Source organism: Heloderma suspectum, chromosome 4 (genome assembly GCF_057233095.1).
Source record: "Heloderma suspectum isolate Gila_16-S chromosome 4, 16-S_ref, whole genome shotgun sequence".
NCBI classification, from domain to species: Eukaryota; Metazoa; Chordata; class Lepidosauria; order Squamata; family Helodermatidae; genus Heloderma; species Heloderma suspectum.
In genome coordinates, this window is record NC_139461.1 from 262,321,217 (window position 1) to 262,339,242 (window position 18,026).

At 41.4% G+C, this 18,026-nt stretch overlaps 1 protein-coding gene across 9 annotated transcripts in view; it reads left to right on the top strand.

The window, feature by feature from the left end:
- The window catches only part of LOC146348600 (bile acid receptor-like), a 45,677-nt gene extending 32,071 nt beyond the window's left edge, over positions 1 to 13,606 (top strand). For all 9 annotated transcript variants that reach the window (XM_084853567.1, XM_084853571.1, XM_084853569.1 and 6 more), the window contains 7 exons: positions 1,854 to 1,981; positions 2,063 to 2,167; positions 2,261 to 2,360; positions 4,232 to 4,360; positions 4,590 to 4,694; positions 6,238 to 6,351; positions 10,441 to 13,606. In XM_084853567.1, the coding sequence (XP_084709693.1) occupies positions 1,854 to 1,981; positions 2,063 to 2,167; positions 2,261 to 2,360; positions 4,232 to 4,360; positions 4,590 to 4,694; positions 6,238 to 6,351; positions 10,441 to 10,679 (920 nt within the window). In that variant the 3' untranslated portion in view covers positions 10,680 to 13,606. The remainder of the gene's footprint in view (positions 1 to 1,853; positions 1,982 to 2,062; positions 2,168 to 2,260; positions 2,361 to 4,231; positions 4,361 to 4,589; positions 4,695 to 6,237; positions 6,352 to 10,440) is intronic.
- The last annotated feature ends 4,420 nt before the right edge of the window (positions 13,607 to 18,026 follow it).

Here is an 18,026-nt window from a genome sequence, read left to right on the forward strand (position 1 = left end):
CAAAATTCTGCCTCAAAAAAGTGGAAGCCTCAACACAGTTGATGCTGTTGCCACTTACAAAAGCATTGCAATAAAACAAAAACCCTTAGGAAAAAAGAAAGAACATGTGCTACAACCCCTGCCAATAGTGAGCCCTGTCTGTGAGAAACAGAGAGCTTCGGCTATTGGGCGGTATAGAAATGAAATACATACATACATACATACATACAAACTGTTGGAGAATTTATCCTCCCCTAGGAGAAATTCAGTGAAATCCCCCCCCCCCATTTCTCTGCCCACAAATGGGCTGGAGAATTTTGAGATACAATTTGTGCACAGCTCTAATAGATATATAGATAGACACACACAAATACAAAAAACTAAAACCACCATCAGGCACAAGAGCTAAAGCTACACTGGCTAAAATACCAGACCAGGGGTGGGTAAGTTGTGGCCCTTCAGATGTTTTTGGGCCACAACTCCTATCAGCCAGCATAGCCAATGGTGAGGGATGATGGGAGTTGTAGGCCCAAACATATGAAGGGCAACAAGTAGCCCACCCCCCATACTAGACTTTAGTACAGCCTTCCCCAACCTGGTGCCCTCCAGATATTTTGGACTACAACTCCCATAATCCCTGACTACTGGTTATGCTGGCTGGGACTGATGGGAGTTGGAGTCAAAACATATGGAGGGTGAGATGGCTACCGTAGTAGAATACAGCTGGTATTTATTTCTACATCAGCTAGGAATCAGTAGTTAGAAATTAGTTTCTGCCAGATGAGTTAGCCTACAGTCTTCTTTCTACACACTTACCCATTGAACTAAATAGGATTTACAACTGAGATCTGAGAAGACCAGCATAGGATTGCACCGTAAAACCTGATCCCATGATGTGAAAGCATGTGATGTAATAACCTTGCTGAGACTCAGCAGGCTTTGGTCAGCGCCTGCAGAGCTGGCTACAGGTTTGAGGGGGCCCTCTGTAAAGCACCCTCTGCATCTTATGAGCCTCCTTCTACATGATCTGGGGCACCCCCTGCCATGAAGGTGAACCCTGTTAGCAGCAGCAACAGCAGCATTCTGATCAGCACTAGGGGGTTGAGAGACACCATTTAAATTTCCCACAATGCCCTACAGCCATGCTAAACTGGAGAGATTGTGAGAAATAGTGTCTCCCAGATTCAACAGCCTAGTGGTGATTGGTATTCCAGAGGGAAAAATTAAAGGGAGTCCAGGGTAGACATCATTGGTGGCCCCTGTTTAGGTTCAGGCTGAATGTTACATAAGGACTTAAAAATCAGCATATTAGAATTAAATTAAATCTGGATATCAGAATTAAATTAAATCAGGGTGCTTGAAATATTTAATGACTGCACATTCAGACTATTAAAAATAGTGGCAAAATATGTGATTTTCATATCACATTCGAAAGTGGAGCCCAGGGAAGGGCCGTATTCAGTGGCAGAACACATGCATGCAAAAGGTCTCAAATTCAATCCCAGGCACTTCCAGGGAGAGTCCAGGAGAACCCCTGCTAGACCGGGGGGGGGGGGGAGAAAGTAGGTCTCCAGATTTTTTGAACTTCAGTTCCCAGCATCCCTAACCTTTGGCCATGTCTACTGGGAGATGAAGTCCCAAACATCTGGAGATATATCTCCCAGAAGACCCAGCCAGCATGGCCAATGGTCAGGAATGCTGGGAGTTGAAGTCCCAAAAATCTGGGGACCTACTTTCTGCCCACCCCTGTGTAGACAATACTGACCAAACTGTTTGCTAGTCAAACTTACATGGTCTATAAAAGGACATGCGTAAATAATGACACTGTTCTGGAACTTGCCTAAGTATTTTGCTCTGGTATACATTTTTTACAGGTCTACTAACAGAAGTCCAGTGTAAATCAAAGCGGCTCAGAAAAAAGAGTAGCTACCTTTGTAACATCAAAATGGAAGATGAAGGAGTGGACAACAAGCATGTATCTTCTACAACCAAACCTTTAAAAGTAGGGCCATATTTCATATTTTAATTGTTGCATTTTAATATTTTATTTTGCTTTAAATTCATGCATATCTTTCTTTCAAAGGTCCAGGAGAAAATGGAACTTACTCCTGGGGAACATGAGCTTATTGACCATATTTTGGCTGCCCATCAAAAATGCACAATCCCCCTGGAGGAAGCAAAGAAGTTTGTATGTGTTCATAAAATACAGTCCATTTTAATAAATGTAATATTCTTACTTTTTTAATAATATATCTTTCTAATCCTAAATATTTTTACTTAGTTGCAGGAAACTGCTAATCCTGAAGATAATTTTTTACGGCTTTCAGAAACAGCTATGGTTCATGTGGAGGTACTAGTGGATTTTACAAAAAGACTCCCAGGTAACATATTCCATAGGCTATTTTGTAAAATAACTTTACCCATTTCTTTAGCATTATATACTGTATATTTTCACCTTAGCCTGTATGCGTAGCATAGTTACTTCAGGCATATCTTCTCTTATTACTTTATACAGTTTAACTTGCATGGCTTCATGCAAAGAAATGCAGGACTTACAGTTTGAGAATGCGAGGAATTATCTGCTAAAGATTTCTAGCCCTTGTCTCAGAACCAAAGTTTCCAAGGGCGAAAGAATGACCCAGTTTGCACATAACAATCACCCATGGGTTGTTTAAAGCATAGGTTGCCAGGGCCAAGTGGCAGCAAGCAAGCACGCTGACTCCCGCATGTTCGTCACGTCTGCTTTCAATTAACAACCCGGGAACATCCAGTTCCTGGTAGTTATTGTGACGTCTGAACCTGGAAACTCTGGGTTGAGTTCAACAACACAGAGTTAATGCATGATGTGCAGGAGGTAGCGTGCTCCCTTCCCCCCTCCCACTAGATATTGGCAACTTTTGGCTGAGCCTTTCGTTTAAGTAGCCCATTTAGCATTCAATATGGTTGGGGCGGCGGGGTTGGTAATGTGATAATTTCACTGACAATTGATTTTAGAATTTAATTTGGTACACATGTTCAGAGCACAACTCTACACTTCAGATCTAAATACAGCTTGTGACTCCCACGCCTGTTTTCAAAAAGGGGAGGAAAATGCAATATATAGTGCAGTGTAATAGGTCCCTTGAAGATACTGGAATGAAAATGCTGAGATACTGGAATGAAAGTTAATGTGCATGTTTAGGACACCAAGCTCCATTTCATATAAAAGCCTCAGCCCAAGCCCTGCACCTATTTTCATGAGCCCAATATGCAAAACACAAAGGGTTAGATACAGACCTAGCCCTACTTAGAGTAGTAAGTCATGTCTAAAACAGCGCACCTATACTATATACTTACTAATAAAGCATTGTGTTCAAGAAGCCTTCCTCCAACCCGATGCAATGAGGACATCCCTTGAAGATTGAGACAACTGAATGAAAGTTGGTGTTCATTTTCAGGACAACATTTTAAGTTTCAAGCATGATTACCAGCACAAACCCTCACACTCTCTAAAACAGTGGTGGCGGGAGAATACAAAATAGATTGCAATGTGAAGCAAGGCTTCTTGAACAATATGCTTTATTAGTAAGTCTATACTGTAGATGAGGCTCAAGAAAAAATGAAGTGTTCAGACTAACATATGGCAGAATTACTTGTTATGCTTGAATCATGGGGGTGAGAGCCTCAATAACTTGTAATCCAGATCTGTTGGACTACAAATCCCATCCTCCTCAGCCACCATAGTCATTGGAGGGCATCATGTTGGGAGGATACATCTGGAAGGGACCAGATGAGGAAGGCTGGGGTAGCAGATACAGCATAAGTGTGCTCCGGTCCTGTGCCACACATCTCCCACCCACAACTCTACCTCATTTTAACCATTACACCAACATATCTGGGGTGTTCCGCTATTGAGTCTGTCGTGGCAGCAGTGTGCATCTGGTGTTCTGCTGCTGTTGCAGGACATCTGCTTAATCCAATAGAACTATCAGATCTTCAGTTTCTTTAATCTCTATATTGTAATTTTATGTTTACAGTGTAATCTGAATAGAAATTGCATGGGCAACTTGCTGTCTCATATTTTCATTTAATAAAGTTATGAAAAGATGTGATTTGGAGTGTCTACAGATTTTCAGACCTAAGCTCTGATTCTGAAAAAAAGTTCTCTTTGTGTAAATAAAAGCTTTTTCACAGAAGAACTAAATCAAACTGCAAATATATGTGCACCATGAGAAATTAGCATAATTTATATTACCTACTTATTTCTTTATAGGATTTGAAAGCTTAGCCAATGATGATCAGATCGCATTGCTGAAAGGCTCCACTATTGAAGCAATGTTTTTACGTTCAGCCCAGATTTATAATGAACGAGGGATTGAGTGCCAGTCATCATTCCGTGAAAGTACGTTCTAATGTTAGTAGTTTTGAGAATTGATCAGTCCATTTTATGCATGTGATACCATAAGTCATTTCCCAACTATGTCATTTTCTTAGGATAAATCCTGCTTCTCTCTCTCATCATCTTATCTAGTGATATAAATTTTAAAATATGACAAAATATATAATATCTCCATCATATTTTTAAAAGGAACATTCTGCTAAGTTATGGACTTTCATTTCCTTTACTCTAGGTCATGTAAAATTTTCTGACCATGCTATATGTGGTCAAGATAAAAGTACTTACTCCATAGAAATGTCTCGTATTGAAGAAAGTCCAACGTCTACTAGTACAACAGGTAACTGGGTCTTTCACAGAGTACATATATATATGCTTAGATTCCTGCACTGAGCAGGAGGTTGGACTCAATGGTCTTATAGGCCCCTTCCAACCCTCTATTCTATGATTCTATATATATTTAGAAAATTGTTAAATTATTGCATATGTGGAAATACTTTTGGAATTAAAAAACGTTATTAAAAGGGCATGGATCACTGATTTTTTTAAATAATGAGGTATCTCTTTCTGTGATATTTTTTATTTTCAACCAGATAATTGCTTGGACTGAGCATTTTGTTGATACTGCCAGTATTAAACTCTTCTGGCTTTCTTGGATGTCCTAGATTCATCTCTCCCCATACCCTTTTCTTCCTTTCTTCAGTTGCTTTTCTTCTCTTTATTTCATACCTTCCTTTCTCACATGGCACACTACCCCAACTTATATGTTCCAAGATCTACTTCTTTCTTTTCATTGATTTGTTAAATTGTCATTCTGTAGTCAATAAACTACACCTCCTCTGTTTCCTCTCTTTGACATACAACTATTTTGACCTTACTGAAACATGGATTTCTCTCAGATTGTTATATCAAGGCAAGCCATCCTTTCCTACTGCTCATCTTTTTTCTCTCATTCTTCACATGCTACTGTGTTTAATGGAAATGTGGGTTTTATTTTTCTTTGCATAACTTCTAAGTTCTTACTCTTTATTTTTCTCCTTTGTATTTAATTACATTTGTCATTGTGTCCCTTTTAATGTGTTTTGCTCTAATTTACTGTCCTCTTGGTCCTTTCCCTCCCTTTTTGGTTTGTCTTGTCGATCTTCTCTTTTATCTGCCTTTGTCTTATGAAACTTCAATCTTCATCTTAACTCTTCCTTTGATTTTTTCCATTCAGAAATATTCTTCTCTCCTTTCTTCTTAGGATCCAACAACTTGGATAAATTCTGAAGCCTGTGCTACTGACCTTAACTGGAACCTTATTTTTACTTCCTCCACTTGTATTCTTTTGTATCAACTCTTTTTCTTGGCCTTCACATGTTTTCTTTCAAAATTCTTTCCTCTGCCTTTAATTTTTCAGCACATATAATCTGTTCCATTCATCATCACTATGATCATGTTAGTTCTCCTTCCTGTTCTATATAATGGTTCCCTGTCTTCTCATATTGTATTTAAACTTCTTCCATTAACTTTTCAATGTCTTATATTTTCTCCACATCTGCTCTTTTCTCTGTCCATCTCCTTTCATGTTCTCTTTGCTTCTCAAGGTACACTTGTCCTCCATAAACCAAAATTACATCTTCCATTCCTTGACTCCACTACTTACTGTTGGAACTTTTTATCTCTTCATATGCATGAGACTTTTTCCACTGATGTATTTAAATGCCGGACAAAACTTAACTCTTCACAGTGCATTTTCAAATTGATCTTGCAGTGTCTTATCTTGCTGTGATTGAGGTCAGGGCTTGTGTCTTACCTTTATTTTATGTAAGTAACTTGATCTTTAGAAATAAATCAGTAATATTTTGTCTAGGTACCATTTGATGTTTTCTGGCTTTTTGTAGGTATCACTGAGGAGTTTATCACTGCACTGTTTTACTTCTACAGAAGCATGGGAGAACTGAATGTGACTGAGACAGAGTATGCTTTGCTTGTTGCAACTACTGTGTTTTTTTCAGGTATATTTAGCAACTATATAAAAGCTGTTCAAATATTAAAACTAAACACTTTCAAATAAAATTGTCTCTATCATAGTATGTGATAAATATATGATAGATATTTAATTGTTCAGACATCTATACATTTATTTCAATTTTTGATAACTGAATGTCTCTAAACAATGTAATTATTACTCCTTACCTTGTTCTATCACTTGGGATAAAATACCTGATTATCTCTACTCTGCTAGAATTAGTATTTACAAAAGGCAAAAAGGAATATTCATGCATAAAACAGAATGTTCTTCATGGATATGCAGACTTATGAGAAATTCCTTAAATAATAGCTTAAGGATTTTTTTTTCATACTAAGCATACTTACCCAAGAGTCCAGTCCTAACCCTCTGATGTTACCTGGTAGAGTGGATTAGCAAGTGCCCCTCTGCCAGCAGAGAGGAGCTACACCAGCAGGAAGAGGGGATCCACTGCTGCGGAAGGAGCAGTATTTCCACCAGTGGTAACTGACAAAAGTCCCACAAATGCATAGTTAACACAGTGCAGAGTTAAACTATGGAATTCACTTCCACAAAATGTAGTGATGGCCACCAAGTTGGATGGCTTTAAAAGGGGGTTAGACAAATTCCTGGAGAAGGCTATCAATGGCTACTAGTTCTGAAGGCTATATGCTACCTCCAGTATCAGAGGCAGTATGCCTATGTACACCAGTTGCTAGGGAACATGGGCAGGAGGGTGCACTTGCACTCATGCCCTGCTTGTGGCTCTCCCGTCGACAGCTGGTTGGCCATTGTGTGAACAGTATGCTGGACTAGCTAGACCCTTGGTCTGATCCAGTGTGCCTCTTCTTATGTTCTTATGTTCTAAAATGGGGCATTCCAGGGACAAGAGGGGACAAGCTTGCTTTGCATCTAGTTGTTCTTTTCCTTAGAGATGGTCCCAGTCTAGGCCCTTAAGCTACACCAGCCTGGAGTTGGTGTTCCTATTCCCTCCACCCCCATTGCTTACCATGGGGGTTGGAATTTAAAATTGCCCCCACCCATTCTACCATGGTTGGCATGAGTCAACAGGGCTTGAGATGTGATGGTAGATATTGTTCCACTCTTTCCCAGCCCCTTAGGACTGCTCTACTTGGCTACAATCTGATGCATGCTTACGTTAGGGATGGACGTAAGTCCCTTACCTGTTCTCGAAGCTTGCTTCGCGGTGGGGGGGAGGCGCTTCAGTTCTCCCCCCGAAGTTCAGGCGAGGGGGGGGGAGGCGCCTCACCTCGCCCGGCCGAAATTCAGGCCGGGGGGGAGGCGCCCCATCCCTCGCCGGCGAAATTCAGGCGGGGTAGGAGCGACCCGTCTACCCGGCTGCGAAAAAAAAAAGTAAAAAACAAAAACACACACACCCGTGATAGGCTACGTAACAATTTACGTAGCCTATCACGGCTAGATTTCCAAAGTCAGCCGTGATAGGCTATGTAAATTGCCACGTAGCCTATCACGGGTGACTTTGAAAAAAAAAAGCGCGTACGCAAATGGCGGCTCCCATGGGGACCGCCATTTGCATTCCTTATTTTGACAAGTCTAGTCTACGTAAAGATTTACGTAGACTACGGCGAAAATAAGGGCAACGCAAATAGTGTTCCCTTATTTTCGCCGTAGTCTACGTAAATGTTTACGTAGACTAGACGTGCCAAAATAAGGAACGCAAATGGCGGCGCCCATGGGCCGCCGCCATTTGCGTACGTGCTTTTTTTTTTTCCAAAGTCACCTGTGATAGGCTACGTGATGATTTACGTAGCCTATCATGGCTGACTTTGGAAATCTAGCCGTGATAGGCTACGTAAATCGTTACGTAGCCTATCACGGGTGTGTGTTTTTTTGTTTACTTTGCTTTCTTTTTTTGCAATGGCAGCGGTGGCAGCCGGTCGGGAGACCGGCTGCCGCCCCCGCCCCCGTTGAACCGCTGCCGAACCGCCGCCGGGACCCGCCGTCAAGAGGGACATTTGGCCACGGTAAGTCCTATCCCGGGGGGGGCGGCGGCGGAGAATTTCCCCACCAATTTCTGGGGGCCGAATGCATTGGCATTCGGCCTCCCAAAGATTCGTGGAGAAATTCTCCGCCATCCCTAGCTTACATGGAGTAAAACCCATTGAATAAAGTAGGGGTTACTCTCAACTAAACAGGCATAAATTTGCACTATTAGAAAGAGGTTTTCTAGGAAAAATTTAGTTATTAATTTATTTGTACTAGTATCACAAGTGTCAGAAATATCTCTGGCTTTGTTTGATAATATGCTATAAAACGTGAAAAGATTTTACTATGGATTAAACATTTCCTGTCATGAAAGACACAATTTCACATTCTGATCAGCTATAGTGTCAAAAACATCTGTTTAAATATTTTACATACATGGAAGCTCGTGGTGAGCTGGTATTACACAACATTAAATTATTTTATGATACCATGACTACCCTGAAAGAAAAAGATATTTATTTATTATTTAATAGATTTAATACCTCACGCTTAAGTTGTCTAACCTCACAGTGTAGCTTACAATAACCAATTAAAACACTGAAACAATCAAATATAAAGGATATCACCATATAAAATAACACCAACAGATAAAATAGTTATAAAACAAACCCTAAAATCATCCCAAAGCTAACTGAAATAAAAAAAATCTTAAGGTTTCTATCAAAAACCAATAAAGAAGAGACCATACATATCTCCCTATGATCATAGAATCATAGAATAGTAGGGTTGGAAGGGGCCTACAAGGTCATCGAGTCCAACTCCCTGCTCAATGCAGGAATCCATGTCAGAGCATCCCTGACAGATGGCTGTCTAGCCTCGTCTTGAACGCCTCCAGTGTGGGGGAGCCCACTACCTCCCTAGGTAATTGGTTCCATTGTCGTATTGCTCTAACAGTCAGGAAATTTTTCCTGATGTTCAGCCGGAATCTGGCTTCCTGTAACTTGAGCCCATTATTCTGTGTCCTGAACTCTGGAACGATTGAGAAGAGATCCTGGCCTTCCTCTCTGTGACAACCTTTTAAGTACTTGAAAAGCGCTATCCTATCTCCCCTCAGTCTTCTCTTCTCAAGGCTAAACGTGCCCGGTTCTTTCAGCCTCTCTTCATATGGCTTTGTTTGATGATACCCAGCTCTGTTTCTCTTTCTCATCTGATGCCAAGGAGGCTCTGGAAGTCCTGAACCATTGTCTGGGTGCAGTGAGGGATTGGATGTGGGTAAACAAATTGAGGCTCAATCCAGACAAGACAGAGGTCAGTAGAAATGCCTGGGAATACAACCTGCTGTAGATGGGGTTGCACACCATTTGAAGGATCAGGTATCCCAGGAAAATTAGGTTGGCTCCCTTGTTATTGGCCTTTAGATAGCTGGGGTAAAAAAACTATACTATTCCACTGAGTGTTTACCCATTAAGGCTGTTCTTTGTTTTTAGAAGGTTCTCTTGTTTTTTTGTTATGTATTTTTCAGTGGGTTTTTTTTTAGTTTTGTTTGAAATTGTATTTTATTATGTTTATAGTAAACATTTATTGTAAATCGCCTTCAGCATTCATTAATGAGGGGCAATTCACAACTCGGAGGCTGATGGGAATCCTATGCAGAGCTGGAGCTCTGCATTTTTGCTGGACAGGTGTTTTCACCCGTCTAGCTAGGGCTCTGCGGAGGGGGAGGGATGGAGGCTGGGAAAGGCCAGGGATAACTTGTATGCCTGCTTCCCCAGTCCCCTTCCCTCCCCACCCACAGAACCACCCCCTTTCCCTTCCTTCCGAGGTTGTCTTTGTGACTTCGGAGAGGCAGCTAGTGAAATTCTCTCCTGAGTGCAAGAGGGGCAGGGAACTCGGAGTCCTGGGGGCGAAGAGCTCAGATGTAGTATCCTATGCCCCCCTGACTCTGTTTAAATAAATAAATGGAGTACCAAAGTGACACTACAGAAAATACTCTTTCCTTTGTACTCATTTGCTTAAAAGCTCTTGCTGAAGGATAAGAAAGCAGGGCCTTGGAAGCCATTTGCAAGGCTCAGGCAGGTTTAAGGGTTCTGCCCCAAATCATGTGATTTTACTTTTTAATGTTTTTCAGATCGTCCACTCCTAAAAAACAAGCAACATGTGGAAAAACTCCAGGAACCCTTTTTAGGAATTCTGTACAAGTATTCAAAAATCTATCACCCTGAAGAACCACAACATTTTGCTCGTCTCATAGGACGGCTCACTGAACTCAGAACCCTCAATCATAACCACTCAGAAGTGCTAGTAACTTGGCAAACAAGAGATCCTAAGCTGACCTCATTACTTTGTGAAATCTGGGACTTACATTAAACAATGTACTAATTACTTAAATTGTTACAGAGGTCTGTTTTTCTGAAACATGCTATTTCCCAATTCTTGTACTCTTATTAAAAACAAATCTCACTTATGTTAAATGGCTACAGATTCCTTTTAAAATATATTGTGCTGTGATGATTACAAATATTTGTTTCAGTTGTAGAAAAAAAGTTTTTTGCAGTTGAAAAGATGTGGGAACATTATTGCCCCAACTGGAAAGGTATGTGGAATGTTATGGGTCTGGTACACTTAGTTCTTTACACGTGCAGTTAAGACACATTCAGACCTCTGGTGAGTAGAGCTTTCTTTGGCCACAGGAGTTGTCAGTGAGTAGGGGGAGGGATGGCAACAGAAAACTGCATGGAGAGTAGCACACGGGAGAAGATGGGGGATAAGTCCTTTAAGTTACAATGTTTCATCATTCAAAATAATGAAAGAACCCCAAACTATATACAATTATGCTCTGATGATCCATATGAAATATATACAGGCTTAGATGGTCATTGCAAGTATTATGAGTACATAACTCAGTGTCTTGAAGTGGATCTCGGTTGATTGAAATACTTCTGTTTTACACACAGGCATGTCTTTAGGTTATCATCCATATCATACCTCACCCCTTCTTGTTTGCTAAAGTTGTATATTCACAAGCAGTTAACATTACCCTTTATTAAAATTATTTAATTTCCATGTAATAACAATTAGAGAATAAAATAATGAAATTATGGGTTACATAATTAATTCCTATATCATACAATTTTAGAAAGGACTAGTAAATGACTTAGTAAGAATTGTTCAGAATATAGGTGGTGGTAATCACAAACTGTTTACAGTTAACTAACATATGGTTTCATTTCTTGTGAAAGCCAGTGTCATTATTATTTTTTCTTAACACAGTCACTTAAAATAGATACACTTTTCCATTTCACCTACAGGTCATTTTTTTTTTTTACTCAGTAGTTAGAGGTATGTGATCTTTCTATTTACTTGCCAGTTCTAGTTGAGCAAGAACAAGTGTATTCAGTACTATTTCCAGATTTCTGTCTTCGATGAAATCTGTCAGGTATGCTAATAACATAGTCAAAGGATTCACTGGAGATGTATAACCCATTGTACTTATTATTTTATATTTTTCCCCAAAGCAAACAACTGTAATTTAATTTTGCTGGATGTTCAATAATGATTAAAGAAATATTCAGGGAAACACCATGCATGTTTACTCTATGTTTTTTACAATTTGCCACAGTATAATACGGTTCAAGATTATCATCTCTTTTTGTGAAAACCTCTTGACAACTGCAGTCCTGTTGCAAATGGACAATACTAGGTATGGATTGGTGATGATCCATGAGTCCACTTTTCCATAGTCCTATAGAAATTTAATCAATGGGACTTCAGTTTCAACTAACATTTCCAATGGATTTCAATATGCATGACTAACTTTCACTGTTAGTTTCAATTGCTTATTTAGCTTTGTATTAATTATTTATAATGATACTTTAGGATAAATAACTCACAACTTATATTTTCCTATTATTTTCTAGGTTAAAATACATTCGTGATATTAGGACAAGTATCACTACTTCAACCACAATTTTTAAAAACATGCCTTGGAATGCTGGTTTTAATATTGGTATTGGTATCATTGCATTTTAAGAATTATTCTTCATATCTGAAATATACTGTAGTGTAAATGACTTATTTGAATATATAGCTAATATTTTTAATACATGAAACATATTTTGTATAGTGCTATATTTTTCAGTTATATTTAAGTCTAATAAATGCACTATCAATCTGGCCTTCTGCAGCAAGGGATTTAATTTTGTCGGCATAACTGAACGAAAGATCTTTATTCCTAAACAATGGTTGCACACATCCAATATGATTGTCCTCTGCCCTAAAGTATCTCTGCTCAGAGATATTAAAAGCCTAGAGATATTTTTTTTAAATATGGTAAACGGTATATAAATCTATTAAATAATAATAAATAGTGTCATATCATGCTATATAGAAAATCTGAAAATAAAGAGACCAAAAGGATTGTAGAAAATAAGTTATAACTGAAGAAAAAATAAAGAATTTTGCTAAAAAGTAAAGGTTAAGTAAGCCTGGATCTTATTTTAGGGATCCTGGGTTCTTCTGGGTCATTCCAGGGGGTACCATTGAGGTATGGCTTATTTGTCAGACTACATGTGACAAACTTTAGGAACACCTGTATACTTGTGTGAGAGCCAGCCTAGATGTGATGATGTGCCCTTGTAAGAAAAACATATATGGTGTTCATCTCCTCACAATGTCTAAGTAGGCCTGTATACACCAGTTCTGAAATATTGCCCAGCACTGCCTCATTAAAATCTAAGTAAGTGCTTTTGTCTGCTATCCACAGTCCTACCTACATGTTATGCAGGATCAAATTGCTAGTTAGAAAGGGAAAATGACGCGTGGTGTCACTACTCCAATCAAGTTCAGAGCTTTCTACTCCTGTTTAGGAGAGAGAGGATAAACACGTTGGGCAATCCAATCATGGATCTTTTGGGTCTGTGTAGTTTTACCCTCCCCTTCATGGATCACTGCCTTGTTGTGGCGAAGGGGCTTGCGTAACTCAGTGAAGGCATAAGCTATGCCGTGCAGGGCCACCCAAGACGGACAGGTCATGGCAGAGAGTTCTGACAAAATGTGGTCCACTGGAGAAGGAAATGGCAACCCACTCCAGTATTCTTGCCAAGAAAACCCCATGGAACGTAGCACAAGGCTAAAAGATATGACGCCGGAAGATGAACCCCTCAGGTCGGAAGGTGTCCAATATACTACTGGGGAAGAGCAGAGGGTATTTCCAAGTAGCACCAGAAAGAGTGAAGCGGCTGGGCCAAAGCCGAAAGGACACTCAGCTGTGGATGTGCCTGGTGGTGAAAAGAAAATCCACCAAAAAAAAGAAAAAGGAAAAAGAAAATAAAAGAAAAGAAAAAAAAGTGAAAAGAAAAAGAAAAAGAAAAAAGTAGGAAGTCAAGAAATCACTGGGATAACAGGCAAGCATGGCCTTGGTGTACAAAATGAAGCAGGACAAAGGCTAATAAGTTTTGCCAAGAGAACACGCTGATCATAGCAAACACTCTTTTCCAACAGCACAAGAGGCGACTCTACACATGGACATCACCAGATGGTCAATATTGAAATCAGATTGATTATGTCCTTTGCAGCCAAAGATGGAGAAGCTCTATACAGTCAGTAAAAACAAGACCTGGAGCTGACTGTGGCTCAAATCATGAACTTCTTGTTGCAAAATTTTGGCTTAAATTGAAGAACGTAGGGAAAACCACTAAACCATACAGGTATGACCTAAATCATATCTCTTATGAATATACAGTGGAGGTGACGAATAGATTTCAGGGATTAGACCTGATAGACAGAGTGCCTGAGGAACTATGGACGGAGGTCCATAATGTTGTTCAGGAGGCAGCAACGAAATCCATCCCAAAGAAAAAGAAATGCAAGAAAGCAAAGTGGCTGTCTGATGAGGCTTTACAAGTAGCTGAGGAAAGAAGGGAAGCGAAAAGCAAGGGAGAAAGGGGAAGATATATCCAACTGAATGCAGAGTTCCAGAGAATAGCAAGGAGAGACAAGAAGGTCTTCTTAAATGAACAATGCAAAGAAATCGAGGAAAACAACAGAATGGGAAAGACTAGAGAGCTCTTCAAGAAAATCAGAGATATCAAGGGAACGTTTTGTGCAAAGATGGGCATGGTAAAGGATAAAGAAGGCAGGGACCTCACAGAAGCAGAGGAGATTAAGAAGAGGTGGAAAGAATACACAGAAGAACTATACAGGAAAGATCTTAATGTCCCTGATAGCCATGATAGTGCGGTCACTGAACTTGAGCCGGACATCCTAGAGAGTGAAGTCAAGTGGGCCTTAGGAAGCATTACTAACAACAAAGCTAGCAGAGATGACAGTATTCAAGCTGAGCTATTGAAAATCCTAAAAGATGATGCTGTTAAAGTGCTGCACTCAATATGCCAACAAATTTGGAACATTCAACAGTGGCCACAAGTAGGGATGTACGAAAGTCCCTTACCTGAACCCGAAACTTGATTCGCGGTGGGGGGGAGGCGCTCCGTCCCTCCCCTTGAAATTCTGGCCGGGGGGGAGGCGCCCCGTCCCTCTCCCCTGAAGTTCTGGCCGGGGGGGAGGCGCCCCATCCCTCCCGCCGCAAATACTGGCCGGCCGGGACGCAAATGGTGGCAGCCGTAGCCGCCGCTGTTTGCGTCCCTGCAGTCAGCCGTGATAGGCTACGTAAATGTTTACGTAGCCTATCACGGCTGAGTGAAAAAACAAAAACCAAAACCGCGCGTATGAAAATGGCGGCGCCCATGGGCACCGCCATTTGCGTTCCTTATTTTGGCACGTGTAGTCTACGTAAACATTTATGTAGACTATGGTGAAAATAAGGGGAACGCTATTTGCATTCCCCTCATTTTCACCGTAGTCTACGTAAATGTTTGCATAGACTACACGTGCTAAAATAAGGAACACAAATGGCGGTGCCCATGGGTGCCGCCATTTGCGTACAGCGTTTTTGTTTTTTTTTTCCACTCAGCCGTGATAGGCTACGTAAACATTTACGTAGCCTATCACGGTGTTTTTTAAAAATCTAGCTGTGATAGGCTACGTAAATGTTTACGTAGCCTATCACGTTTTTGTTTTTTAACTTGGAAATGGCGGCGGCGGCAGCCGGTCGGAAGACCAGCCGCCGCAGCCACCGCCGCCGAACCGCCGCCGCAGCCGCCACCGCCAGGGACATTTGCACAAGGTAAGTCCCGTCCCGGGGGGGCGGGGGGGGGGGAGACCGTTTCGCCACCAATTTCGGGGGGCCGAATGCGCTCGCATTCGGCCTCCCCGAGATTCATGGCGAAACTCTCTGACATCCCTAGTCACAAGACTGGAAAAGGTCAGTTTACATTCCAATTCCAAAGAAGGGCAGTCCCAAAGAGTGTTCAAACTACTGTACAATTGTGCTCATTTCACATGCCAGCAAGGTTATGCTCAAAATCCTACAAGCTAGGCTTCAGCAGTATGAGAACTGAGAACTACCGGAAGTACAAGCTGGGCTTCGAAGAGGCAGAGGAACTAGAGATCAAATCGCCAACTTTCGCTGGATCATGGAGAAAGCAAGAGAATTCCAGAAAAACGTCTATTTTTGCTTCATTGACTACGTTAAAGCCTTTGATTGTGTGGATCACAACAAACTGTGGCAAATTCTGAAAGAGATGGGGGTACCAGACCACCTTACCTGTCTCCCGAGAAACCTGTACGAGGGTCAAGAAGCAACAGTAAGAACCAGACATGGAACAACCGATTGGTTCAAAATTGGGAAAGGAGTACAAGGCTGCATATTGTCGCCCTGCTTATTTAATTTATATGCAGAGTACATCATGAGAAACGCTGGGTTGGATGAATCACAGGTCGGAATTAAGACTGCCGGGAGAATTATCAACAACCTCAGATATGCAGATGATACCACCCTAATGGCAGAAAGTGAAGAGGATCTAAAGAGCCTCTTGTTGAGGGTGAAAGAGGAGAGTGCAAAAGCTGGTTTGAAACTCAACATTAAAAAAACGAAGATCATGGCATCTGGCCCCATCACTTCCTGGCATATGGAAGGGGAAGAAATGGAAGCAGTGACAGATTTTATTTTCTTGAGCCACGAAATTATAGACGCTTGCTTGCTCCTTGGGAGGAAAGCTTTGGCAAACCTAGACAGCATAGTGAGAAGCAGAGACATCACCTTGCCGACAAAGGTCCGCATAATCAAAGTTATAGTTTTCCCAGTAGTAACGTATGGCTGTGAGAGCTGGGCTATATGGAAGGTTGAGCGCCTAAGAATTGATGCTTTCGAACTGTGGTGCTGGAGAAGACTCTTACGAGTCCCCTGGACTGCAAGGAGGTCAAATCAGTCCATCCTAAAGGAAATCAACCCTGACTGCTCATTGGAAGGACAGATACTGAAGCTGAAGCTCCAATATTTTGGCCACCTAATGCGAAGAGAAAACTCTCTGGAAAAGACCCTGGTGCTGGGAAAGACTGAAGGCAAAAGGAGAAGGGGACGGCAGAGGATGAGATGGCTAGATAGCATCACTGATGCAATGAATATGGACTTGAGCACGCTCCGGGAGAGAGCGCAGGACAGGAAGGGCTGGCGTGCTATGGTCCATGGGGTCACGAAGAGTCGGACACGACTGAACGACTGAACAACAACAAAAGTTTTACCCTCAATGTCTGGGAATGTTGTAGCATGTGATATCCAAATTTAACTGGCCAACATTAAGTACCCCAACCTAGTGCCCTCCAGATGTTTAGGACTTCAGTTCTCATCAGCCCCAGGCAGAATTATCAATGGTCAGGAATACTGGGATCTGTAGTTCAAAACATTTAGAAGGCACTAGGTTGGGGAACGCTGATGTAGCGTCTTTATTGCTCAGATATTAGCTCTGAGACAAATTGGTTGCCTAACCCTGTGAACATAATACTTACCATAGTATGTAAACATACTGCTAGCTATGAATAGGTGTGATGACAACTAAAGCAAAAGGTGAGGGGGAAAAAGAAATAATTTTCCTCACTTTATCCCTGCCCCTTGATCTTCTGGTTGTACCCTTTGAAAATGAGGTAAATTTTAAGGAGTTTGTATGTGAAGCCCCCTTACATTGAGTCAGACCGCTGATCCATCTAGCTCAGTATCTTCTACTACACTGACTGGCAGCAGCTCTCCAGATAAGCAGGGTTTTTCCCAGCCATACCTGGAGATGAGGGGCTGGGAACTGAACCCAGGACTTCCAGCACATGTTCGTCCACTGAGCTACATCCCTTCCTCTGTATATTTACCCCAGTTCTGCTGATGTTGTTCAATGCTATTTATGGGACAGAACACATCTCTCTATGGAGACTGGGCACTATCCAGTGCGCTCAGGGAAAGGCAACCTGTACAGATATTGGTGGGGATGTGAATACGTTCTGGGTTTCAGAATCAGCCAGAACTCTAAAGGAGCTATCCAAGGTCCTGAACCATATCCCCCAAACAGGCTCAGCACCTTGGATAGCTCCATTAGAGTTCTGGCTGAAACCCAGAATGGATTCACAGCCCCACCAAAATTGGAGCCACAAGCCTCCACTGCATTAAGCCTCTCCTTCTTCCACCGTGTCTCATTATTATTCTTTGTAAGCCGCTCTGGGATCCTTTTTTGGCTGAAGATGGGGTAAAAATACTGTAAATAAATAAATAAGCAAACGTGAAATGAAAACGCCAAACGCGCGTAAAGGGATGCGTGGGCTAGGGCCTAGCAC